General features: G+C 36.8%; 2 protein-coding genes and 1 long non-coding RNA gene across 3 annotated transcripts; all 3 read left to right on the forward strand.

The window, feature by feature from the left end:
- Nucleotides 1–8,531: 8,531 nt before the first annotated feature.
- Nucleotides 8,532–9,652, forward strand: LOC110892102. The gene is made up of 3 exons (XR_002565835.2): nt 8,532–8,641; nt 8,730–8,821; nt 8,914–9,652. It is a non-coding gene; the product is annotated as an uncharacterized LOC110892102 (long non-coding RNA).
- An 870-nt stretch (nt 9,653–10,522) lies between these two features.
- Nucleotides 10,523–11,241, forward strand: LOC110888398 (DExH-box ATP-dependent RNA helicase DExH9-like). Its single transcript, XM_022135924.2, has 3 exons — nt 10,523–10,643; nt 10,720–10,830; nt 11,068–11,241. The coding sequence occupies exons 1-3, from the start codon at nt 10,542–10,544 to the stop codon at nt 11,239–11,241; spliced, it is 387 nt and encodes a 128-aa protein (XP_021991616.2). The 5' UTR covers nt 10,523–10,541.
- A 208-nt stretch (nt 11,242–11,449) lies between these two features.
- LOC118484025 (curved DNA-binding protein-like) lies at nt 11,450–12,146 on the forward strand. The gene is made up of 3 exons (XM_035979905.1): nt 11,450–11,528; nt 11,624–11,915; nt 12,074–12,146. Exons 1-3 carry the CDS (start codon nt 11,450–11,452, stop codon nt 12,144–12,146), a joined length of 444 nt encoding a protein of 147 aa, XP_035835798.1.
- Nucleotides 12,147–26,949: the final 14,803 nt, after the last annotated feature.

The raw sequence follows: 26,949 nt of genomic DNA on the forward strand, positions 1-26,949 counted from the left end.
TGACTCAGCTAGGCTACCAGGACGCGAGGCTACCCTATGCTAGAAGGGTTCCCCTCGCGCCACGCGACAGCCCCTCGCGCCACGCGAGGGAGCTGTTTTCCAGGTATAAATAGGGGAGTTTGGCAATTGATTTCTGGCATTGGTTCGAAGTTCAAATTCGTTTCCTACACTAAGTTATTCACTTTCTCGTTCAAAACACACACACAGCACGAAATTCTGCTACGATACAGGGTAATAACTCGATCGCTATTACGATTCAATGTCCGATCGACTGAAACTATCCAATGGATGTTTAAGTGCTGCCCACATTAGGGTTATACTTTGTCATTCGTCGTGATTCCGACACGATGTTTGAGTGTCGCCCGAACTCGGGCTATACTCTGTCATTCGTTGCGAATCCGCTGGATGTTTAAGTATCGCACTTTGTCATTCGTTGTGAGGTTTTAATCTCGTGAGCTTATCGTAAAAGTTGTATTCAGTTACTTACCTAGTTTCATGTGCATCATTGTTTAAGTTAGGATGTCAGGCTTATCAGTAGGCTAAACTCTACCCCATACACTTACAATCAAACTAGATGCTAATTCTCAGAAGAATTTTAATCAGGAAGCTTGTTAAATCAATACTGCATGCTTATAATGTGAGTCATTCTCCTTTTATCAACATTGTTTTACAATACTCCAAACTATTTTCAAAGTTATAATTACAGGGATTAAGTCGTGGTTATCTTGAATCACTGGCTAGTGGGGTATTGTGCACATTACTAATTTCTCACGGTTAGGCTAATAAATCCTCACAATGATAATCATCACTACTTAGGTGAAAGGACCCAATAGTGGTATGACCATCGTCACCAGGAGGTGACACGGCACCAGATAAAAATAAGATAAAAGCCATCGTAATCGCTCTTATGCTGTAATTCATAACTAAGGGTCATTTTATAAAAACCTGAATGAACTCACTCAGTATTTCCTGCTGACAAAACCTTTTTAAAACGCGTTTCAGGTAATTACAGTAGATTGGAGTAAGAGTTGGATACGGCACTGAAGGCATAAATTAGTGGCTTATTTTCTTAATTACATTAAATTAAGAAATATGGTTTTACGTAATCGGGTTTATCCCATATTAAAGCTACCTTTGTAAAACATGGGTTTATCCCATCTATTTAATAAACAAAATCAGGTGTTTCTAAACTCTGATAATTTTTCCTAACTCACGGTCCTGATGAAATTTCCGCTGCGATGTTTTTAAAAATAACCACCGGTACCACTTGGCTGTTCGCGGCTCCCGATTCCGTCCAGGGTGGGTTCGGGGGTCGTGACAGCCCTGTTGTGAAACTAGCCTAATAGCAACAAATAGAAAGAGAAAGAAAAGAATAATAGAGGGAAAAGGGAATTGGTATTTCATTGATTGAGGTATATTTACAATGTGATACAATAAGGGTATAAATAGGAGTACAAAACTTGGAGAGGAAGCTAATCTATTTTGGTGTTGATAACCATATTAATAAATAAATATATTCATAACACTCCCCCTTGGTTATCTACTTAATACACCGTGAGATGTCCTCATTAAAAACCTTGCTAGGAAAACCTAGTAGGACAAAACCTCAACTAAGGGAAAAAGAGTGCAGAGCGTATTTTTTTATTCTGATACTTCTGGATCAGGTATGTTGCCTCGTTAAAAAACCTTACGAAGGAAACCCAACGGGACAAAACTTAGTCAAGGGAAAAATAGTGCAACTTGAATAAGTCTCCCCTCATTTTAACATGTATCTTTTAAATGAAGTGTCTCCATCTTCCTCGAAAGTTGCTCAAAGCTTTTGTAGCCAATGATTAGCCGCTTGATTCCCTTAATGTGCAATCCTTTATGTTCGCAGCGTTGTATGATCTTCATATGAGTCTTCCAGTGCTTCTTCTTGTAAATAAATATCGTAAGATCCATAATTTTGTTTCGTCACATTCCCTATATTTACAAAACTATTGTTTTGATGGTTAGCAAAACATAAACCCATATCTTTTGTAAATAAATATATGTTGTACCAAAACATTATCTCTTCACTATACGCAAGTTATATCTTGTTAATGAATTTAACGACATATGTTCGTGCATAACCACCAAGGTATATCAGTACAATTCTTATATAACTATGGTACTTCTGGAATAAGGATCGTTGTTTCTTTGATAGGAGATGATAAAAGTCATTCTCTATAGCAACAAATTAATATCATTAAATGTACTTACACCATAAGCTTTGTCCGTATGCAATGTCCAACACCTTCTTGATGTATTATGATTGATGGATAATAATATAAGTACATGTTCCACATATTGAGCCATAACTTTGCAATGCCATCTCTAATTTGCAAATTATTGATTTAAATATTTGAGCTCATTTTTTATCTCTTAAGGAGATTCAATGAAATCAACATATATAATAACACTTGTAAACCTCATATTGTTCTTTTAATGAAAACACGTGGACCAACTACACCATGTGTATATCCCTTTTGAAGTTCATTAATAAGTTGATTATGTCACGTTCGACTCTACTATTTTAGTCCATATAAATCTTTTTCTAACTTTATAAAGATACCTTGTCGAGGTTTTGAAATCAATGCCTTAGACATTTACAATCATCCACATACTTCTTTCCACGTTGACTAATTATGTATAATCATACACTTTATAGGAGTTCCGTCATATAAACTTCCTCATTGACTTCTATATCATATACAAAGATGTCTTGAACACTTGCATCATTAATAAAATCCATATTGTACTATGTTTGTACATTGTACATTGAGATACCATAATCACCGAGTACAAGTTTTTTATGTTCATTGGTGCACAATAATTACATCATTAAGATGTTTTAATTAACCTTTTAGGCACTCAACTACCATAGGAAACTCTTCAAGAGTTCTAGTTATATTTAACATATAAAATAATCATAAGGTATTCAAATTTGAATCTTAATGTTCTCGAGAAATTATTTTACATGACTTTGATAATTTAAATCCTCTAAGGACTTTCATGTAAACTTTCACTATCAAGTGAAAAATAACTTTCATAAGACGCATATTAATTCTCTCTTTAATGTTAATACTAGACTAATTAAATATTGGAAAGTTAATGCATCATGGATCTTTGCAAATATTTTGTGCCACCAATTTTATCTTATATCGCTTAATTTGATTTCAATTCATGATTCACATAAAAGACCCATTTGTATCTAATATGTTTTACAACTTCAGTTCTACAGACTGTTGGTTCGAAAACTTTCCATTTTTAATAGAGAATTCAACTCTCCCTCATTTGCGTATTTCCATTTTGACCAATCATTTCTCATAGGCAGATCTTAAATTTTTATCCTCATCATTTCAAGCGCTATATTATATACAAAAGTATGCCGACGTCGATTTTGTTTCGATTCCATATATTTTATAGACATGATACAATATAACGAGATCTCTTTATTTTCAGGTACCTGAGGTTCTTCTTGAACCATCATGTCTAATGTCTCTTCGGGAGACCCTTTTAAATACCTCGACTTGACCATCTTTATTACTTGCTCCTTTTCTCGAGGATTTATATTTTTGGAATCGACTAGTCTACCATGCTCCAGGCGTCCACAAACTCATTACCAATTTATGTTGTCCTTCTAAGACAATTATCTTAATTGGAGCATTAGCAGTTGGCATTTACGACTTAGTTAGTCATTTTTTCAGGTCAGTGAATGCGACTGGTAATTGATTAACATTCTGATTAATTTGATTTTGGGATTTTAACATTTTGCATTATGATAAATAAAACATTATCAATATGAGATAGTAAAATGAAGAGCGTTACCAATTTTGGACTAATTATTTTATGAGATAATAAAGATTATCAATTACAAAATTTATAAACCTTTGAGAGAATGAAAAATCCCAATCAACACCCATCATCTCTAATCCATTAATATATATATATATATATATATATATATATATATAGTGGAGAGTTCAAATGAGAAGAAATTTTTTGTAAGAAGAAAAAAGAACAAATTTCAACCAATAAGAATGTTTTATTTTACTTCATTTAATATAACTATTTAATGTTACTACAAGGGTACATTAGTAAATCTACATATATCATTAATTTGTAGTCTTCCTCTTTAATAGCTAATACATTAATTTTTTTGTAACTTATCTTCAAAATATATATTTTTTCAAAAAAATAAAATAAAATAACTTAAAGTGTAGGATAAATTACGAGTTGTGTAGGACAAATTACGAGTTATGTAGTATAAATTTCAACGTGTAGGATGAATTTCGAAATATGTAGGATAACTTTTTGATGTGTGTAGGCAAAAAAAGTTAGTGTGGAGGATAATAGTCTTTATGACTAATTAATTAGTCAAAAATGATAATAAATGAGATAAGTGAAAAACTATTTAATGTTTTACAAAATTACCCTTTGTTCTTTTTATTCTCAATTAATTTTTCTTCTCAAATGAACCTTCCCCTATATATATATATATATATATATATATATATATATATATATATATATATATATATATATATATATATATATATATATATATATATATATATAGAAAGTATAATGTACTTCAAGGCTTAACCTACATTAACATACATGACAACAAATATAACGTGCGTTATTATCATAGAACGTGCGTGATTATAGTCCCATGCGTAATTATGTGGTCCCATGCGTGATTATGTGGTCCCATGTGTGATTATGTGGTCCCATGCGTGATTATACCCCTGATCCAACGGTTACCATTGTCTCCTACGTGATGTATGATAAGGCTTTTTGTATGTTAACCTTACTCTATATATCTATATATATAGGGAGAAGATCATGCGAGAACCACCTCTTATTGTGAGAACCGCGAGAACCAATGTGAACACACCAAAAATGGCTAAAAATAGCTAAAAATCGCACAATTTTTTTTTAATATTTTTTATATAAAAATCGCTACTTTTCGAAGCAAAAAAAAATTAAATATTTTTTTTTAATTTTTTTGGCCACTAAAGTAGCGATTTGGGCATAAAAAATATTAAAAAAAATTTAGATTTTTTTTTATTTTTTTAGATTTTTTTAGATTTTTTTTTTAGGTTTTTTGGGGGTTTAGTTTTTAGTATTTTAGCTTGGGGGGGGGGGGGTTGTTTCGGTTTTTTTTTAGGTTTTTTGGGGGTTTTAGTTTTTAGCATTTAGCTTTGGGGGGGGGTTAGCTTGGGGGGGGGATTAGGTTTTTTTTTTTTGGGGGGGGGGGTGTGGGGGGTTTAGGTTTTTTTTTTGGGGGGGGGGGGGGTGGGGGTTAGGTTTTTTTAGGTTTTTTTAGCTATTTTAGGTTGTGTTCACATTGGTTCTCAAGGTTCTCACAATAAGGATGGTTCTCGCATGAGCCCCTCCCTATATATATATATATATATGTATGTATGTATGTATGTATGTATATATAGGCTAATTATAAGGAGAAAACCCACTCCAGTTGACTAAACCCTGAAAACTCACACATATGGCTAGGATTGAGCCACATCACCTTATGTATAAAAATGAGACAAGGGTAATTTCGTCATTTTCCCCTAATGTTGACTAGATGTGTATGAATTGTACTTGCCCCTTCTTTCCTCATAACCATTTTCCAGCTTTCTTGTGCAGATATTTCTTCTTAAATCATACACACCTTTCTCTCTCTTAAATCACACACACTTCTCTTTATCTCTCTTAAATCATACACACTTCCGGATCTAAATCAACCACCAAAATTCTTCTTCTTATCAAAATCATTCACAATCAACCACCAAAACTCTAGATCTACAAGCGTAACAACCCGGTGACGGTGTAGTTCAAGATCCGGTTTCTTGGCAAACGAAATATTCATCGATCCACCATAAATCATCACCAAAACCACTGTTTTTCTTTGCGGATTTACTTCTTTGAGTGGTTCAATAGATTTGTAAGGTGGGCTCGGGTAGTTCCTCGACAAGGGTTTTAAGATCCGATGGTGGTTTCAAGATCCGGCTGTGGTTCCAGATCTAAAAGATCATCCAGATCCATAAGTATGATTGTTTTCAGGGTTTTTTTTCAGATTTGCATTTTTTGTGTTTTATAGATCTTCATTTTTTGTGATTTGTAGATCTGCAACTTTTTTTATTTTTTTGTTCAAGAAGCTGAATGTTTTTTAGTTCTTGTTTTCTGGATATGTTGTTTTTTATTACTATTTTTTTCATTTTTTTTTTGTGTAAAATTTGTTCTTATGTAAACAATTTGATTTTTTTTTCAGATCGGAACAAATGGAAACAATTTGATTTTAAGTTCTTATGTATTGGATTAAAATCTAAGTTACTTTCTTGTTTATTGTTATGATGATTGAATCTAAAAATCTGTTGTTGTTTGATTCTTGTTAATAAAGTTATATTTTTATATGCATGTTATATTTTTGATGTAACAATTATCATGACAATTTTATGCGTCTTAGTTATGAAACTCCAAGATCTAGGCTTTTTTTATGTAACACTATGTAACCGGGTGTTAGAAATGTAACAATCGAAGAAAAAAAGCATGTTATTTTTTGTGTTACCTAAATAATGCCAGTTACGTTTTTTTGTGTTACATAAATAATGCTCGTTACATTTTTTGTAACAATCAAATCAAAAATGTCTGTTACATTTTTTTTTTGTTACATAAAAATGTAACAATCAAAGAAAAAATGTCTGTTACATTTTTTGTGTTACAGAAATAATGCACGTTAAAGAAAATAAAGTGCATTGTTACATTTTTTTAAATTACTGTAAAAATAAAGTCTGTTGGTACATTTTTTTCCAGGTTATATGTTACGTTTCTACGTAACATGTAACAAAACCAAAAAAAAAAAATATGTTACAAAAATAGATTATCATATACACTTTTTTAAATTACTGTAAAAAATGGCTGTTACATTTTTTTTTTGTGTTACAGAAATAATGTCATTTACATGTAACAAAAAAAGTGTTACATATGTGACGTAAATTTGATCATGTAAAAATTGTAGTGTACGTACCAACATGTAACATCTTTTAGTAGGAAGGTGACTTTTGTAAACATGTGATGTAATATAACACTTTGTAACGGACGAGAAAGAAAAGAAAACGCGTTACACTTTTATGTATGTGGATATTGGCGATATCCTTTAAATGGTAACGTTTTTGTACATTTTTTGAAATTATACAGAAAATGTAACGTTATTTGTAGAATGTAACATTAATAAGATGGTACATATAATGTAACCTTATTCAACGTGTATATCCAATTTTTCACTTAATGCTTTTGCATTTATTTTGTTATATACTACACCAGTGGCCCAAAACAACAATATGAAGAAGTTGACACTTTTTTTTCGTTAATATATATGAATTAAAAAAAAACCATCATTTCATGAATAAGATTTTAGTGTTTTTTAATAAGAAAAAGATGCAAGAGAAAGAGAACACATTGGAAAAAGAATTTGTCAGAGCCTTTTTCTTTTCTTTTTTTTTAATATGTATTTTTGAATTATTTGTTAAAAAGGATGCACGAGAATTGGGACACTTTGGAAAAGGGGACACATTGAAAAATGGGACACATCAAAGGAAGTCAGATGGACAGATGATTCTATCCCCATTTTACCCTTAGATGTACCATTTATTGATTAATCTATATAACTATATAATACATTTCCAATGGACACAAAGGTAATTTAACACATCTTTTTTAAGATGGCAGACTAAAAGTCTTAGATAAACCCTATATTTTTACATTTTCCTTCCCATTTTATCCTCCTCTCTTTACATCCCCTTTCATGATGAAATCCTTCGAATATAAACATCAGTTTGTTCAGCTGAATCGTTCTCCTTCAATTAGGCTTTATGATTGAATCTCTACAGCCACAAAGGAATTCAATTCTCTTCCAAACCTCATGAAATACAGACCGATCATTCTTCCAAAGCTCATGAAACATATTCTCTCTCTTTCTCTTCCAAACCTCCGGCTCCCACAGTGTATCGCCTGAATGGGTTCAACATTTCCGGTTAAGGCTAGGGTTCCGGCGATTGAATGTCAGTAAGTGTGAAACCCTTCATAGTCCAAACGCACAAAAACAAAGACTTGATAAAGGTTCCTCCCAAATCTTCTACACAGGGTTCCGATTGAGACTTCCAGAGGTATGTTTTTGGGTTTGATTACGTTCGGTAATGATGATAATTGAATGAGACTGATCTATACCCGTGTTTAGAATATGTAATCGGTGTTTAAAGGGACGAATTGAAGCTGAAGGCGCTGTGTTAAAGAAGCAGATCAAGGATGTTTTGACAGGTTATATTTGTAGATAGAACATATTATTTATTATTGTTTTGTGACTATGTATGTGTTCTTTATGGTTTGCTAATAGTCAAGTTGTTATTCAATGGTGGAGGGGAGATTTTGGGGGTGGAATTTGTTTAACTTGTGACTTCGTCTTTAAACAAATAAAAATAAGAAAAATACAAATCTGGATAATAATCCTACTTTACCTCAAAATTCACTTCTGAAGTTGGTTGGAAACCCTAAGCAAGACCAACAAGTGCGATGGATTGCCTGAGTAGCGGCGGTGAAGCCGCGCCCTTCATCCAAGGTATTTTAACTTTCCTTTTATCATGCATTACATTAGCTTCAATTAAATGTTTATGTTTATTTACATGATATGATTCTGTAAGGAGCAGAAACAACGACGCACCCAGCTTGAAAATGCAGTCAAGCCCGGTCAATGACAGCGAGCTAGCTATATTCAGTCTTAAAAAGACAAAAGAAATCGGTAACCAAAGAGTCCATTCCCGTGGCTAATAGAAACAACGGGCCTATTAATATACCCGAATTTTGTGACCGGTTTCGTATCTATTGTTACAGATTTGGCTGATTGAGCTTGATTGGAATGAAGGGTTTCAAATAAAGTGGTGGAACTTGGCAAAAACTCGCCTTTGGTGGTATCATCTTTTAATGTGTATGTCACTGGAGGTGGGTTCCATGGGGTCACGTTTGTGCAACAAATGGTGCGATGTTTTGTGGCTAACCGAGGAAAGGTGAACCTGTAGTTTGCAGGTTTCCAAAACTTGTGGTCTGTAGATTGGACTTTTGAAAGAACCATTGACGCCATTGTAGATGGAGGTCGAACAACAGAAGCCATTTTATATTCCTGCTAGATGAAGGTCTCCTCTAGGTATTTTCTTTTTGTGGATTTATTAGTGGTTTGTTGAATACCAATGTTAAAATTTTTATCTTGATCAATGTTGCATAAAAGCAATTTAAATTCATATCACTTACTTGAATTTTTATAGTGAAAGGTTAATTTGTTGAAATGTTAAGAATGGTTATTTGTATTTGTTTTAGTTTCAGTTTTTGTTTTCAGTATTGTTTTTTTCCTGGTGTTTTGGTGCCGGGTTGCGTACTAAAAAAGTCAACATGGTCAGTATTTTGTGTTCTCTAAATTGCTTGTATATCCATACAGTTGTCAGGACAACTTCTGTCAAGACAACATCAAACTTTTACCCGGAAGCAGCAGTTTGCTTACAAAAGTATAGACTTTTATATGACCATTTGAAAAGGTAAGAAGTACTCAAACTTTCCTTTTTCTTTTTCATTTTTTGTTATTTGTTAAAAATGTATATTATGGTTTATTACTAAAAAATTTTATGTATTACTTATGATAAAATGAATTGCTTTTTTATTTTTATCTTTATAATTTACATAATGGATTCCATATGAGCACGTAGCTATTGCTACTTTGGACCGTCAATGCCTTTATGTAGCAAAGGTTGCTCTCTCCTCATTCAATATCTATATTTTTCTGTTGAACTGTTTTGGTTTACTTATTTATATATCATTTTGGAACTTTTCATGAGTTATTATTTAATTTTTTCTTGGGTTAATGTTTCTGATTTTGGGCTTTGCCAGGTGTCAAATATGCTTCCCCTCTTGAAGCGTGGAATAGGCGTGCATCATTCTGGGTGAAGTCATTGAAATACTATTCCAAGAAGGTCTAATTAAGGTTGGGATGAGACTGTTAAGCATTCATTTATATTGGTTTTGCCTTATGTTTTGTGTTTTTGAGGTTTTTATACTGAGATTTTTTGCAACAGTGCTTGTTTGCCACAGCGACATTTAGCATAGGTCTCAATATGCCTGCAAAAACGGTTGTTTTTTTCAAATGTTCGGAAGTTTGACGGCGATAAATTCAGATGGCTATCAAGTGGTGGATATATTCAAATGAGTGGTCGAGCAGGTCGTAGAGGAATTGATGATCGTGGGGTCTGCATACCTTCCACCGCTAAAATGATGGTCAAAAGGAGCGCCGACTGTTTAAACAGGTATCATAGTCAAAGGCATACCTTTTGTAGTGAAAGTCAACTATTTTGTTGAATGCTGCATTTGTGGCCATATTACATCGTTACATTGTTCTTGGTGTTGAGTATTATAATTTGCATCTTGAGTTGACTTTCGTTGTTGACTTTGTCAGCGCGTTCCATTTAAGCTACAACATGCTTTTGAATCAATTGAGATGCAAAGACGGTGATCCAGAAAATTTGCTTCGTAATTCATTCTATCAATTTCAAGCTGATCGAGCCATCACTGATCTTGAGGTTGTCTATCTTTCTTTTCATAAGTTATGATTCAAATTTGTCACGCATATTGCTTACGTATTTATTCTGTTTGCAGAGACAAATGAAAGTTCTTCAGGAGGAAAGGGACGCAATTCACATTGAAGAAGAGGATAGCTTAGAAAATTATTACTCTTTGTTGGAGCAATATAAAAACTTAAAGATGGATGTGCGTGACATCATCTTTTTTCCTAGATATTGCGAGTAAACATTTTTCTCAACAAAAGTGCGTTACCATTACCAGTAACATTGTATGAGGTCTTGTTATGATTTCCATCCCTTGTGGGGGTGATGTTTGAAGGCATCAAATAAAAAGGAAATTAATTCATCATCATCATCATTATACTAAGTAAATCCCACCGATAGCAAAATATTCGATTAACGTTCACTTGATTGAATTTCGTAGGCATATACTTTGGGATTGGAAGCTGAAGTTGCAAAACTAAAAGAAATCAACCACGAATTGCTTAAAAAACAGGCATGTAACTGTAACTTTAATCATCATTATCATGTTCATGAACTGTTTGAATGTTTGTTGTTGACCTGTTGTGTCACTGCAAGAAGAGATGATGGAGAATAATCAGGTATGTATTCAAATAATAACCTCCATATCAACTTAAAGTCATGTCACATGTTATTAGTATTTTGTAGGTGTTTTAAGAAATTATCTGGTTATAAAACAAATTTATTTCAGACTAAGGCGAGTATGAGAGGGGTTTGATAATTCCGGTCTGGATTATGATTATAAAACCGTATCCATACATGGTCCCATATCCGTCAGGTACCCGATGGCTGAGGCGCTGATCAGGGGGCTTCCGATCATCCTCAACGACTATATTCCAGGACAAGTATGTAAATTCCACTTCTGTATGTTTCTTACAATTTTCTATGAGCGAGTCTGGTGGGTTGGGTAACGGGTCAAAACAGTTTCTCATATAATTAATGTTTTCAATATGATATAGATCTGTACTCTGTTTTCGAATTAACCCCCTCTGCTGATCGGTCAGTTTTGAAGAAACAGTACAAGAAAATGGCGGTTTTGCTTCATCTGGATAAGAATAAGGCATTTGGTGCAGATGAGGCGTTTAAGCGTGTTTCTGAAGCGTGGAGTGTGTCCTCGGATAGCTCGAAGAGAAACTGTTATGATGTGAGGATAAATAGGCAGTTTGTAGCGATGGTTTCGCAGTTTGTTAATCTCGATACGTTTTGGACTGTTTGCACGCCGTGTCGGGTGCAGTACGAGTATCTTAGGAAGTATGTTAATAAACGGCTTTGGTGGGGTTTTTGTTGCGGTTGAGATGGGGGCCGCTCCCATGACGTATTGCCCGTGGTCGTATACTGCTGAGGGTAACGGGTATGTGAATCATACGTATGACGTTAATTCTGGTAACGGGTGAAGATTTTGATGACAGGATGGTTAACCACTTTGTTCAGGAGTTTAAGAGAAAGAACAAGAAGGATATCGGTGGGAATCCAAGAGCTTGAGGAGGTTGAGTGTAGGTCCCTTTTTGTCGGATGACGAACCTCAAACCTTGTTATACTAACCCGCTAGCGAGCAAACCGGGATTAAACAAGTATAAACACAACACACAAGGGTTCACCGATTAACACAACTTGTATTAATGCAAATGAAGGTTTCGGTTACAAGCACAATGTTTACAAACCTAACTTGTAAACTCTCAAAGTGTGTGTGTGTGGTTCCGGACAGAAAGCTCTCAACTTGTCTCTCTATCTCTCGGGTGTGCACTCTCAGAACTCTAGAACTCTGGAACTTTCAGAACTATCTAACACAACACACTGCATGGGTATTTATACCCAGCTCATGATGTGCAGTCCGAAGGATCCGATAGATGGTCCGAAGGATCATCTATCGAAGACAAGTCACTCGAAAGATCAGCAGGGACCTCGAAAGATCACCTTTCGAGGTCTAATCATTCGAAGCATATCTTTCGACGAGATCGAAGGATCCACATCATCCTTCGATCACTTATCCTTCGAGACAGTACATCTTTCAACTTTTACCAACTGTTGTCCAAGTCAAACCGGAGGATGGTTGACTTGGTCAACTTACAACACAAGAACAGGACATCGTTTACATCGTGACCGAATACAGACAAAGTACAGACACAAGTGCACCAACAAACTCCCCCTTGGCTGTAGCTTTGTCTTTATCTTCTATAGTTGTAGACACGTCTCGATGTCCTTTCAAGTCTTCAAAGTCGGAGGATCTTCAAAGTCTTCACGTCTTGAAAGCAGAGAGTGTATCAACAAACTACCCGTATCATGTAGGAAGTGTCTTGACAAACTCCCCCTTAACATAAGCTCCCCCTTGAGTTATGCTCGTGAAAAGACTTTATCTTTATGAAGTGAGATCCTTGTGGTGTTGATGATGGCCAGCGGCAACTCGATCATCTTCATCTTTTGAGCGCCTTCTCGTCGTGTCTTCATTCCAAAGCTTGTCATCGACCATGTTCTCCTAGCCTTTAGAATCTGCACATGCAAGAAATCTAAACGCGTAATGAGAACAACTGCTTGGAATATAGTATAAACAAATGACACACGAATGACCATGTCATAATCAAACACCGTCCGACAGTTTGAAAGTTTAATAAATTTATCAATTTTAAATTCTAACTTTCAAAATCTGCAAATTTTTGACCGTTTATGAAGATTTAGTCAATTCGGTTTTCATTCAGGTTTCAGGAAACGAAGACTTGAGCTCCAACATCGTACGATCGAAAATAAAGTAGAAAGAAAATCTTTTTGGTATTTTTGTATTTTTCAAATGTAAAGACTGAAAGCAGTAAATAAATATATACAGACATTCTTTTTGTGAGTTTCGAGGGTAAGAGAATCATATCAGTGTACGGTCATGCCAAAACACTCTTGTTGTTCAGTTAGTTAATATTAAGATAAGCATCCTATAACAATTATCGGTATTGTTGTCCACTTAAGCTCAACTTATCAGATGTAATCATGGCGAGGGGATACGTTAAGGTATGATTTATACTTACCGACCGGTGTTCATCCACATCACGACACATTCCCGTATCAAGGTATGCACGAGAGTTCATCTTACCGGTGAGTATACTGATTATCATCTGTTTGACCGTATATGATGTGAGATTCTCACTTATTTTGAATTGAAAACAAGCCCTATGTGATATAATCACTTATTGATGAGGAACTTGATTTTCGTATGCATGAGGGCACAGATGCAAGTCCGTGAACAGGTCAGTACTTCCGTACAGCAGAGAGACGAACTTGACACCCGGATAAATGTGATATTTTTATCACTTATTTGTTTTGGACATGTGATTGTTTATCACTTATTGAGGTCGAATGCAGTATGCAATATGTACACGTATGTATAGTATCATGGAAGATCTAGACTTGCGTCCCCGTTATTTTTCGGTAAAAGATACAACCATGATACCCAGATGATAAGCAGCATAAAGACCGAATATCTCAGAATCTCGGCAATCTATCAAACGAAATTTCGGTACTAAGACCATGTGCCAATGAATGGTTCCCACCTGATCTTCAGTCGATTAAGATTTATATCACCCTGCACACTTTAAAATGATTGTGAGCCTACCGATACATCTTATATAGAGCTGCTTATCGTTTTTCATTTAAGGTTTAAAGAGGTTTGGATAGACCACTGATGTACTATCATTTTCTCTTTTGCTCGCCAGGAAACTCATTTTTGTTTTTCTATTGTTTTTGTGTTTTAGAAATTTTTCGATGTTTTTGGATTTTCTGATTTTTGGATTTACTCCCCCTAAAATCAATAAACTAAGACAAATTTAAAAACACACAAAGATATTTTCAAAAATGATTTTCCGATGTTGGTTTTACTCTTGTGCTTGACCTTAATGCCGTTTACCAAAATTAAGTTTTATCAGAAAAGATTTAACAAATTTTGGAAAAATGAGTTGGCATGTCGGTAAGCGGTGCGGACCATGACAACATTGATGAGTTTCATATTGAAACAATCACGTGTAAGGTGATATCCGAGATCAACGTGTCATGCCAAAGAGTGCTGTACGAGATAATAACAATTCACAAAGCAGCTAAAATATCGACAAGTATAGGAGAGATAAAGAATTTAAAGGGGTATCCTGCAACTGTTCCGTGCATTGCAAGGAATCTAAGCACTCTCCCAACTGGATATCCACCCGGTGTGGACTTCAAAGTCGAATTTGCAACTACTGAAAAATCTCTTGACAGCAACAAGCTCATAAACCTCCAGGTCCGGCTGGTCTTCCACATTTCACCAGCGAAGGTCTTTGACTTTCTCTTTCAGAAATGGTGTGCGGATGTTCAATCCACGCCAAGGCATCGACACACATTTCACTTCATTCGTTCCTGTGGACCCGATCAAAAACCATAATGACCAAATTTGACACGTTCTTCATTTGGTCGAATTTTGCAACTTCATTCATCCAAATTTTCCTTTTCTTTTCTCTCTCTCCATCAAAGGCAACAATTTCTTCTGTCGCCTATCTTGTGCAAAGACATTCCACTATCAACAATCCTAAGACTATCAATAGTTCCTCCTGGAACTTCCTGCACACTCACTCAGAGATTAGTTGGAGAGAGGGACCCAAGCCATTGTGGTCTTGGGTCTTCCATTTTCATCAATGACAATAACTTCTTGTCTTTGATGGTTTGTAAATTGTGATGGTCCCCCTGATTCAGTAACCGATTTAGGTTTCCATGTCTGTTTTGTTTTATCAGTGTCATTCTTTAAAATTTTAACTTCATTACAGTTTGAAGTTTTTGAATTTGTTGATTTTACAGAAACAGATTGTTTTTGAACCACATCGGTTTTAATTGCTTTTTCAATCCGTTTGACCTGTTGGCGTTTCTGCTTCTTCTCCCTTTCTTTTACAAGTCGGGGATTTTGTTTTGTGGAAACAGATGGCTTACGGTCAGTCTTGCCACGGGGATCATCAACGTTTCCTTTTTGCTTATGAAGATAAGGGCAATTTCGAATTATATGCCCAATGGTTCCACACTCAAAACATGATCTTCGTTCAACATACCCCGAAGAATCATGTGTTCTCTTAGCCGATGATGTTGAACCTTGTGAACTCGAGGTACTAGGCTTTGAGCTGTTTTGTTCACTTCTTTTCAAAACAGTAGCTTGTTTGACAAAATCTAAGTTAGATTTATTTTGAAACGTCTCAATTTTGTCTGTTCCCGTCGATTTCACAAAGTTAACATTTTTCTTCTTCTTTTGATTCGGCTTCTTCTGGACTTGAGCCGGTGACTTTCCTTTGGGCTTGGTGTGATTTTGCTGTTTTGGCATTGCTGGTAATTTCTTGTTGCCAAATTGTTTTCGAACTTCAGCCTTTGGGATTGGAGGACATTGTGTAACTGTAACACGTGGTCCTTTCTTTCCCAAAAACTTACTTGTCGAATTTTCAAAGACTTTACTGATTAAGGATTGATTAACGTTCTTAATCGGAAAATCTTTGTCTGAGTAAATTTTATCATCACCAACCAAAGTGTACAGCAAGGTCACACTCTCCGACTCCTTCTCAGACGAGGACTCAGTTGCAACAGTCTTAGCGGGTGTGGCAGGGGGATCACATAGAATGTGATTCTCAAGAGGTATGTCCTCATTTTTGACTACCGCATCAGACTTTGCTGGAGCAGCATCATCAGATTCATCATCTGAAGAATCAGCATCCTCAACCTCAACAGGAGGATCCTGTTTCTGTTCAGCAGTTACAGATGTCTCTGCTGACACATTTGAATCTGAGGATACTTCTTTCTGGTATCCGAGTCCTGCTGCAAACTCCTTCACATCAAGAGGAACAGATGGTTCGAAGAACACTCTATCCTCCTCATCAGGCATGGCATCATAATTGTGTCTGACTGGTGGTGGACATTTTTTGTATCCTATGCATGTGACATCCTTCTTTTCTTTCTGAACGTCAATGATGTGATCCAACACGTAGCTAGAGCTCAAATAGCTGTCTAGCTTGAGTTGGATTGCCTCACTTTCCGTTTTTACACAGACCATTTCTTTTTGCATTGCCTCAAGACGTGAGATGTACAAATTAATGTCCGTTTGTTTTCTGGAAACCATTTTAGTCAATTCAGTTTTATCTTTCTTTAATGTCTCAATCATTGACTTAAATTCCTTTTCATGGTTTTCATAAAACATATTGGCTTCTGTGCATTTTGAAAGATCCACAGTCAACTTCTGATTGTGGATGAATGTCACATCATATTTTTCTTGCAAAGCCTCGTGTTTGCTTTGCAATGCACACCACTCATCATTCAAGGAACCATGTTTGTCTTGCAAGTCAAACAAACTAGCTTGTAAAGCATCATGTTTGGCTTGCAACTCAGACATGTTTGCCTCTAACTTAACACATTTAGCCTGCAAGCTATCACAGTTATCACAGTTTACAGCAATGGGTTCATCGACACATACCTGACTTGAAGAACTGTCGACATTAGCCATAAAGGCTGAATGGAGAGAAGACGAAGTACAAGCAGCTTGGTCCACCAGAATAGATCTTCCAACACTTAGTGTTGCAGCTTCATCCAAACGTTCATCAATATCAGCATCAGCCGAGACACCAGATGTCTCACTCACATTCTCATCGCCTGACCCAGATGAATCTTCATCAACACTCCTGCTGTACCCAGAAGAGTCTTCATCCTCAGAAGATTCACCACCACTGGCGGAAGATTCTCCACCACTGGTGTTAACTACATCCTTCACAACTTGAGCAAAGCAAGCTGTACCATTAGGAGCATCACCACCAAACTGGATTGACCAGTCACAACCTTCATCCATCTGAACTACCAGTGCCCGGTTGGTTTGATTGTTGACGGGCACTAACGTACGTTCACTATTTCTGTTCTGGTTCTGCTGGTTGCCCTGGTTTCTGAAGGGGTTCTGGTTTCCATGCTGTGCTGGCTTTGCACATTCCCTCTTGAAGTGACCCCGTTCACCACAGTTGAAGCACTTTACAGCTTGCTTATCGAACCCATACTTGGTGTCTCGCTTACTTTCCAAGCTGGTTCTGCCAGTACTTTCCATCCAATCCTTTGCTCTTCTCACAGCACTAGCAAAGGCCCACTTGATATCCATCAAGTCCATCTCTTCTTTATCTATCTGCCGATAGTCTTCCTGTGTCAGATTAATGTTGCCAATCTGGCCTTCTATCAACCCACAGTACGCGCTCACTATAGTGTTAAGTAGTTCCATGTGTTCCTTGGCTACTTCTACACTGACTTTAGAAAAGCTTGAAGTGTCGAGCTGTACTGTATTTGGCTTTGATTGTTGATCAGCAGATGATGTTCCTCCATAACATGCACGTTGTTGTTGAGCAGGAGGAGGTGGAGGTGGTTGGATTGGATTTCCAAATATATCTGTGGTGGGAGGCGGCTTAACAGGAACTTGTATTGGATTGCCAAAACAATCTGTGCTTGTGACAAACGCCGTTTGAATTGGAGCATGTGAACCAGTTCTTGCAGACGAAGAGCTGGAAGTTCCATAATACATTTCTGGATTCTGTGGCAATGGAACTCTCTTCGCCTTCAATGTTTCCTCCTGATCCTTGTTTTCCAAAAGCTGCACGAAGTCGTTAAAACTTGTAGTTCTCAACGCTCCGTTATACTTAAGGATTTCCAAGAAACTACTCCATTGAGGAGGTAAGGCATCAGCAAACTTCTTTACCACCTCTGCTTGAGTTGTTGTAACTCCAAAATTGTTCAACTCAGTAAGCAGGTGATAGAAACGACTTGTCATGTCTCCCAGAGACTCCTTATCCATGCAAGCGAAGCTGTCAAATTCTTTCTTGAGCAGATCATGACGCAACTGACGTGTTGCTTCATTCCCTACTCCTCTTGTTTTCAACCCGTCCCACAACTTCTTAGTTGTCTTGAAGCTGACAAACTGGTGATAAATATCCTTGCTCAAAGCCTGGGTGAGAATGGCGTATGCTTTCTTTTCCAGATCATACGTTTTCTTTTTATCTTCAGGAAGATCAGCAAATGACGCAGTCTCTGAAGCAGCAACCTCTATGGCTTGATCGAAATCTGTGGTGAAACGTATCCACAGTTCCGTATTTTGACCAAGAACATATGTTTTAAACCTCTCAGCCCATCCTGGATATTCATTCAAACTCATCAGTTTTGGGGGTCGATTCAAACTTCCTGTTTCGCTTTCGCTTAATAAGATACTTTGTACACTCGGAGTTTGACCCGTTACTAATGCCCATTGATTTGATGGTAAAGCATTTGTTTGTGAAGATGTAGATACTGGAGATTCGGCCCATGATGGTGATAGACTTGTACACGTGTATTTTCCACTATCAGGAGCCGGTGTACCCCACCATGAAGGAGTAACTCCTGAACTTGTATATTTACCACTATCTGGAGCAGGATTCCACCAACTCGGATTCATGATTAATGAGCAAAATAAATGCTAACTGAATACTCCGAAAGATCACACAGCCGAAGAATCCTGGTCGAAAGATCTGAGATCACAGAAACTTGTTAGCAATAAACTGACCACAATCGAAAGATCAACTATTGTTCGAAGGATCAACAGTACTCGAAAGATTACTGTTGAGTCTTGAACAATAATTTCGAAAGATTCAAGAACTCGAAGGATTCCCTTTTGAAAGATCCTTATCTTTCGAGTTAAATGTCCTTATCTTTCGTATATCTGACTTTCGAAAGATCACACTTGTTCGAATGATCAACAGTGTTCGAAGGATCACTGTTGACTTTCGAGCACTGGCTTCGAAAGATTCAAAATCTCGAAAGATTCACACTTGAAAGATCCTTATCTTTCGAGATAAATCCCTATCTTTCGGACACTGTCTTTCGAAAAGATTCCTTTATCGAAGGATATGTTACAGACTTCGAAGGATGGGTCGAAGGATGATAGTCTTTCGAGCCTTCCTTGATCAAAAGATAATCTTTCGAAGTCGAAGGATATCTTTCGAGAGGTTCTGACACAACTGACGTTGATGTGATAGGTTGGTGAAAAGGTGATGGGTTGGTAAGTCAACTTTCGGCAGAAAGGATATGGTCAGATGTACTTTCCCACCAACTTTGAAAACTTTACCCAAAATAGATAACCTTATCTTCAAACCAGTCACCGGAATATTGACCGGAATAATCGCCGGAAAACACAAAGTCACCTAAAACAAGTTTTCAAGTTACCCAACCCACTTACGAACACTCCCGGTAAGTTTAAAACACGTTTTCCAGTTTAAAAGTGAAGAAAAACCAACAAAAACGGGTGTTAAACCAAGTGTTCAAACACACACCAAGAACTTGAAAAACCCGGTTTTAAACAAGGTAAAGAGCCAAGCTCTGATACCACTTGTAGGTCCCTTTTTGTCGGATGACGAACCTCAAACCTTGTTATACTAACCCACTAGCGAGTGTGGAATCCAAGCTAGCGAGCAAACCGGGATTAAACAAGTATAAACACAACACACAAGGGTTCACCGATTAACACAACTTGTATTAATGCAAATGAAGGTTTCGGTTACAAGCACAATGTTTACAAACCTAACTTGTAAACTCTCAAAGTGTGTGTGTGTGGTTCCGGACAGAAAGCTCTCAACTTGTCTCTCTATCTCTCGGGTGTGCACTCTCAGAACTCTAGAACTCTGGAACTTTCAGAACTATCTAACACAACACACTGCATGGGTATTTATACCCAGCTCATGATGTGCAGTCCGAAGGATCCGATAGATGGTCTGAAGGATCATCTATCGAAGACAAGTCACTCGAAAGATCAGCAGGGACCTCGAAAGATCACCTTTCGAGGTCTAATCATTCGAAGCATATCTTTCGACGAGATCGAAGGATCCACATCATCCTTCGATCACTTATCCTTCGAGACAGTACATCTTTCAACTTTTACCAACTGTTGTCCAAGTCAAACCGGAGGATGGTTGACTTGGTCAACTTACAACACAAGAACAGGACATCGTTTACATCGTGACCGAATACAGACAAAGTACAGACACAAGTGCACCAACATTGAGAACTGCCTGTGAAAGAGCTAAGAGGACTCTTTCGTCCACTGCTCAAACCACCATCGAAATCGATTCTCTTTACGAGGGAATCGACTTCTACTCCACGATTACACGTGCAAGATTCGATGAACTTAACATGGATTTGTTCAGGAAGTGTATGGAGCCGGTGGAGAAGTGTCTGAGAGATGCCAAGATGGATTTATGGCTTATAACAGAATGTGGTTGTGTGGAATTATGCAGCCGTTTAAATAAGTTAATGAGGGATTATGTTGTTTCAAGCAAATCAGTCAAGCCTGTTGTTATCTGTAGTTTTCTAATTTGAATATTATAAAAGAAAAGAGTTATTTAGAAAATCATCCTTAAATGTTTGTTGCATTGTTTTGAGATGTTTGGTTAAAATTCCAAGCTGGTAACAACTTATTTAGTTATGAGTAAACTGAAAAGCAAAATTGGGGATACTGTAAATATGAAAGTTAAAAGGTAACACGAGGGCTAAAAGGGGCACTTTCCTACAGTAACATATGTTCCATTTTAGTCATTTTACCATTATAGCATTTTTATACCAATATGGTAATCTACCTTACGGGTATAGCATATAGTAAGTGTTGCGGGTAAGTTTATGATATGTCCACGCCCTCGTACAATTGACTCCGCCGCAACGCGCGGGTCTCCCACTAGTATAATAAAAAGTAGGAGAGATAATACCTAAACACATCACAACCATCCATCTCTTCTAATCAATGGTAGATGTTGGGTTTCTTGGGTTTAGTCAACTGGAGTGGGTTTTCGATTTATCCTTGCCCTGTATATATATATACATATATATATATATATATATATATATATATATATATATATATATATATGTATATAAATATATATATAGAGTTATTTACTCCTCTTTCAATCATCTCTATGCACACAAGTAAGACTTCTAATCTCTATCCTCAATTTAGGCATTATGACCGGTTATGTTATTATAGGTTAAGTTGTATACTATTTATGTGGTCCTTCAACTATAGCAATATGTATTATTTATTTTTATTCGTTTAACATGATTTGAGGATTCTTACTCTTCCTTGATATAAAAATAGTTAAATGGCTACAACAAACATATCCTTGCTAAGTGAACTTTATGTTATAATTGATGATTCAACTATAAAAGTCTATATCATCAGACTGTGGAGGTAACCGGTCTACAAAAACCCAACCGCAACACCATTTTATGGGATAGTCTTCATAGATGAGCAGGTAATAAATTAAAAGTTTAGATTTTCACTAAAATTTTTTTATTATTGTTGTCAATTTATAATATATATTGTTGGAACCTTAAGGTTTATACATAGAGAAGTATGAAAGTACAGGGTTGTTTTTGTTTAGTTTAACTATGTTATTTGGGTCGAACTTGTAATGGGTTGGGAGGTCTCGAGTGGGCCTTGGTTTGTTTACGGTCCATTGATAGTAGTATATAAGTTACCCTTAGTAATAGTTTAAGGGTTGTTGGTTTTGCATAGAAACTGTGACAGGCCACTCGAGATCTTGGTTTCGGTAATCTTGTATCAGTCATCGTTCAAGGTGAATGCAAGAGTATTTTGTTTAGATTATTGCGTTTATTTATTTTACTGTTTTCTTGAATCCACTTGTGTTTGGTTTCCGCACTTACACAACTTATTCTTGATATCATTGAGAGATCCTATCGGGTTTTACAATTGGTATCAGAGCCAAGAAACCATTCTTGGTTCGGTTTTGATATCAATCGGATTCAAGAACATCAGTTGCTACTAATCCGGTTGTCTTTTTGGTGTTTGTTTTGCAGTGAAAATCATCAAATATTCAAACTGTTCTTCGTGTAATCATTGAAAAATATCACTGAATTTGGTTTGTGTGATTTCAGAATATTGTTAGCTGATTTCTCGGGAGTTTGTGATCAAAGAAAATTCAAAGATTACAATATCTTTGAATTTTAGGAAAGTGCTGAAAATCAGGGATTACGAGTCAACAGTGTTTATCTCATATCTGTTTTGCAGGTCTCGACTCACAACCATTAGCAGTCTCGGCTTGTGCTGTTCCAGTCTCGACTCGCAACCATTAACTGTCTCGACTTGTGCTGCTTCAGTCTCGACTCGCAATCATCAACAGTCTCGAATTGTTCTGTTCCAATCTCGACTCGCAATTGTGGTCTCGACTCGCAACGTCATTCTGCAATGTTACTTGGACCTGGACTTTTGAACTGTTAACACTTTTGGACCATTTGAAAATAAACAATTAATTAATTAATTATGACAACAAATAACGTTGATTTGGCTGCTCTTAACAAACAACAAGAACTGGACTCAGAGGTTGGAACCACTACTCGCCTTCCAAGGTTAACTGATGCCAATGATTTTCCAGAATGGAAATGGCGCTTTGAACAACATGTAAAGGTCAAGGATTCAAAAATTTGGAGAAGCATCATGAGAGGTCCAAGAGAGATAATGACAGACAGTCCTACTGAACCGGGTTTAAAAGTTAAGAAAGCTAAGAGTGAATATACTGAAGAGGACTTCAGTATAGTCGAAGAAGATGACAGAGCATTTCCTATCTGACCATGGGATTGGGACCAGATATAGCTATTGGTTTTCGTGCTTGCAAATCTGCCAAGGAACTGTGGGAATCATTGATCGACGTCTATGAAGGGAATGAAGACATGAAGGAGAGTCGAAGAAATTTGCTGCGACAAAATTTCAACAATTTCAACCATATTTATGGTGAAACTGTTGACAATCAAATTCAGCGGTTCGTGAAGTTAGTAACCCAAATGCAGATGGAAGAGATTCATATATCAAATGCATCTTCCAACAGACAGCTTCTGAATGCATTGCCAAAGAGTTGGGATCATCATGTTGCAATGATCAAGAAAACAAAGGATCTTGCTAGGTGCAGCTTGTCGGAAATGATTTCCCATATCAAAGCATGTGAACTGGATGATAAACAACGAGAAACCAATCATAAAAACAGCTTGCTAGCCGCAGGATTCACTATTGCTCCAACCTCGTCAACCAATGACAACACAGCCCTTTTATCTCAAGGAGGATTTCAAATGTTTAGCAATGTTGCATCTGCTAAAGCTGCTCCTACTTCTGCAAACGTGTATTACTCTGGGTCTCCTGGACGAGCGGCCCCATCATCTTCCACTGCTGCTTCTGCTTCTGCTGTGAATACTTCTTCTGCAGCTCCTGCTTCCACTGCGAAAAATGAGATGATAGCGTTCTTTACACAACAGTCAAAAGAAAATTTGGATATCGCAGCCTCTGTTATAAACTGTTTGAATGCCTTCGTGGCAGGAAAACTTGATCCTCCAAAATGGTGTCCCGATGACCTATCACAGATCCATCCTGATGATGTTGAAGAAATGGACATAACCTGGCAGATGGCAATGGCTGCCTTTAGGGCTCAAAAGTTTGTGAAAAGAACAGGTAAAAACAGGTGGGGCACTGCCTGGAATGGAGCTGCTAAGGTGCCTTTTAACTTACGCTGTTACAACTGTCATAAGGAAGGGCATTATGCTCGAAATTGCACAAAACCACTGATGAATAGAGAACAAACTCATGCACAGCCCGTAACACCTAATCGAGAAAGAGCTCTTGTGACCACTGCTAGCATAACAGATGCTGCTGCTACTGGAAGCCCTCAACCGCAAGGATTAGCATAAGCCCTGGTGGTTCGGCCCAACATCAACTTTGATTGGACTTCTGAAATTGATCGTCTGAACATTTTAGCTCCAGAAAATCAAGCTACTTCAAATAACATTGCGTTCATGACCACAAGTGATCAAAACTCCAAGCCCGAAGAAGAGACTACAGCTGAAAACTTTGCTTTTATGACTCAAATCCTTTCAGCTCCTGTTAAAGGTCTCACCAAGGAAGAGGTACTTTCCGTTTTCTGTACTCCTGAATGTAGGGAAAGGGTTGAAGCTTATAGAATACACAACGCTGAGCTCATTCAAGATTATCAAGATATAAAAAATAAAAATTTTACCTTATCTAAAAACGAAAAACTTTATAAAGAAAAGATTGAGGCTCAGCGAAAAGATATTATCAAACTTAAGGATGATGTCAGTGTAAAATCATCTCAACTCTTATACGTTCAGGAAAAATTGTGCGCTGTGACTAAGGAACTGGAAGATATTAGTGACATATATCAAATTAATGAACTTAATATCAAGAAATTTGATTCTTCCAGCAAATTAGTTAAAAACCTGTGGGATCAACAACTTGGGTACAAAGAAAAGAAAGGGCGTGGTTTGGGTTATAATCAGACTCCTCCTCCATATAATGATAATTACACTTATCTGCCAATGACTGAGGAGGAGATGATGAATGAGAGTAATATGACTTATGGTTCCAAGAACAACAAGTCGTCTTCTCATGACAGACAAGTTGAGAAACAGAAGTCTACTCCATTAAACTTTGTTTCCAAAGGCTCAATTGATCCTAATGTTTCGTCTTCATGTGCAGATGATATTTCTGAAGTAAAGTGTGGAGATGATCATGGGAGTGAACAAGAAATTATTTCAAATATTTCTGAACCTTATTTTGAACCTTATTCTGAACCAACTGAATCTGACATTGCTTTTAGTCGTTCTTTATTTGCGTCGTTTTCTGCTTTTGTTTCGTCTTGTGAGCCTGTTGTTTTGGGCAAAACTGATGATGTTTGTGTTGAAAATTTGAACAATAAGTGTGGTGATGATTGTTTTTCAGCTAATGTGTGTGATTCTAATGTTTCAGTTCATGAAAGTGTTACAGGTGAGGTCCCTCAGGACGCATTCAGTGAAACCACTGAAACGACTTCTCAAGAAAATCAAGAGTATCCTGATTCTTCTTCTGAATCTGTCTCAGTGGGAGTCCCTAATGTTGAATCTAGTGGGACCCCATTGGAAACTGTAGTTGAAATTGAACCTGAATCAGTTTCACATGATAAATGCGTTGAGGAAATGCATATTGATGAGACTTCTACACGTTCAGATAATGAACCTGAATTAGTTTCACATGATGAATGCATTGAGAAAATGCATATTGATGAAACTTCTCCATGTTCAAATACTGAACTGAAATTAAGTAACGAAGAAAAGGGAACTGATATAAGTGAGAAGTCATCAGAAGAAAAATCACCAAAATGCTCAGAACAACCACAAGCAAAACATGTTCAGAAAACCAAAACGTCAAATCATTCAAAATCAAACAAATCGTGCAAAAACGTTCAAAATACTCACAAATTGAAGCGTCAAACATGTTTTAACTGTGGCATCGCTGGTCACATTGCCAGAAATTGTGTTCAACTCCCAAGAGCACCGTACAAGAGAAAGTCATTGCAAAATCAGAAGGTCATGTCTAACAGATATCGTTGTTCAGAGTCAATGACGACTGAAAAGTCTAAGACAATGAAAAACAACTATCGCAAGACTAAACCTTCTGATCAGGATTGGAATGCAGCCAAACGCAAAAATCAGAATCAACAAAATAATTTTCAAAGACATCAACATTATGCTTTTGGTAATTACAATTCTAATTGGTCAGGCAAGCATTGGAAACCTAAAGCTAAGGTCATGCAATCCAATCCATCGCATTCATGTTATCAAAATTCTGCCATTAGAAATTCTTCGAAGTTTTTGAATAAAGACAATTTAGTGTGGCAGAGAGCTACTTATATTGATGCACAAGGAAAACCCATATCCACTATGGGCTGGGTTCCTAAATCTAACTAATCCCTCTGGTACATGGATAGTGGCTGTTCCAGGCACATGAAAGGAGACTTATCCCAATTGGTAAATGTCAAAGAATTTAATGGTGGATATGTCTCATTTGCGGGAGGAGAATCAGGCAGAATCACGTTGAAAGGAACAGTTCGCAACGGCGTCTTAAGCTTCGAAAATGTTAATTATGTTCCAGAACTGAAACACAATCTGTTGAGCATTTCTCAGATTTGTGATCGAGGGAATTCAGTTCATTTTACAAAGAAAGGGTGTCATGTTCTTAAACCTGGGATTGTCATTCCAGAAGACTGGTTCTTAATGACAGCAGAGAGAAAAGGAAACGCCTATGTAATTGATATGAACAAGAAACCGTGTGAAGAGATCACTTGCCTATTCTCAAAGATTTCAGAACATGATGGTCTACTGTGGCATCGTCGCCTTGGGCATGTGAATATGAAGAACTTGAACCGTCTGGCTAAAGGTCAACTAGTACATGATCTTCCAATAAAAGATTTCATGTTGGTTG

Source organism: Helianthus annuus, chromosome 11 (assembly GCF_002127325.2).
Source record: "Helianthus annuus cultivar XRQ/B chromosome 11, HanXRQr2.0-SUNRISE, whole genome shotgun sequence".
Taxonomy (NCBI): domain Eukaryota; kingdom Viridiplantae; phylum Streptophyta; class Magnoliopsida; order Asterales; family Asteraceae; genus Helianthus; species Helianthus annuus.

What these genes read in the sequence shown, in the direction of transcription:
- LOC110888398 (XM_022135924.2), top strand. Translation starts at nt 10,542, where the DNA reads ATGCTTTTGAATCAATTGAGATGCAAAGACGGTGATCCAGAAAATTTG. An exon ending in GAGCCATCACTGATCTTGAG is followed by an intron (nt 10,644 to 10,719) that starts GTTGTCTATCTT and finishes TTCTGTTTGCAG; the next exon opens with AGACAAATGAAAGTTCTTCA. An exon ending in ATAAAAACTTAAAGATGGAT is followed by an intron (nt 10,831 to 11,067) that starts GTGCGTGACATC and finishes TGAATTTCGTAG; the next exon opens with GCATATACTTTGGGATTGGA.
- LOC118484025 (XM_035979905.1), top strand. Translation starts at nt 11,450, where the DNA reads ATGGCTGAGGCGCTGATCAGGGGGCTTCCGATCATCCTCAACGACTAT. An exon ending in AGTATGTAAATTCCACTTCT is followed by an intron (nt 11,529 to 11,623) that starts GTATGTTTCTTA and finishes AATATGATATAG; the next exon opens with ATCTGTACTCTGTTTTCGAA. An exon ending in CAGTACGAGTATCTTAGGAA is followed by an intron (nt 11,916 to 12,073) that starts GTATGTTAATAA and finishes TTTTGATGACAG; the next exon opens with GATGGTTAACCACTTTGTTC.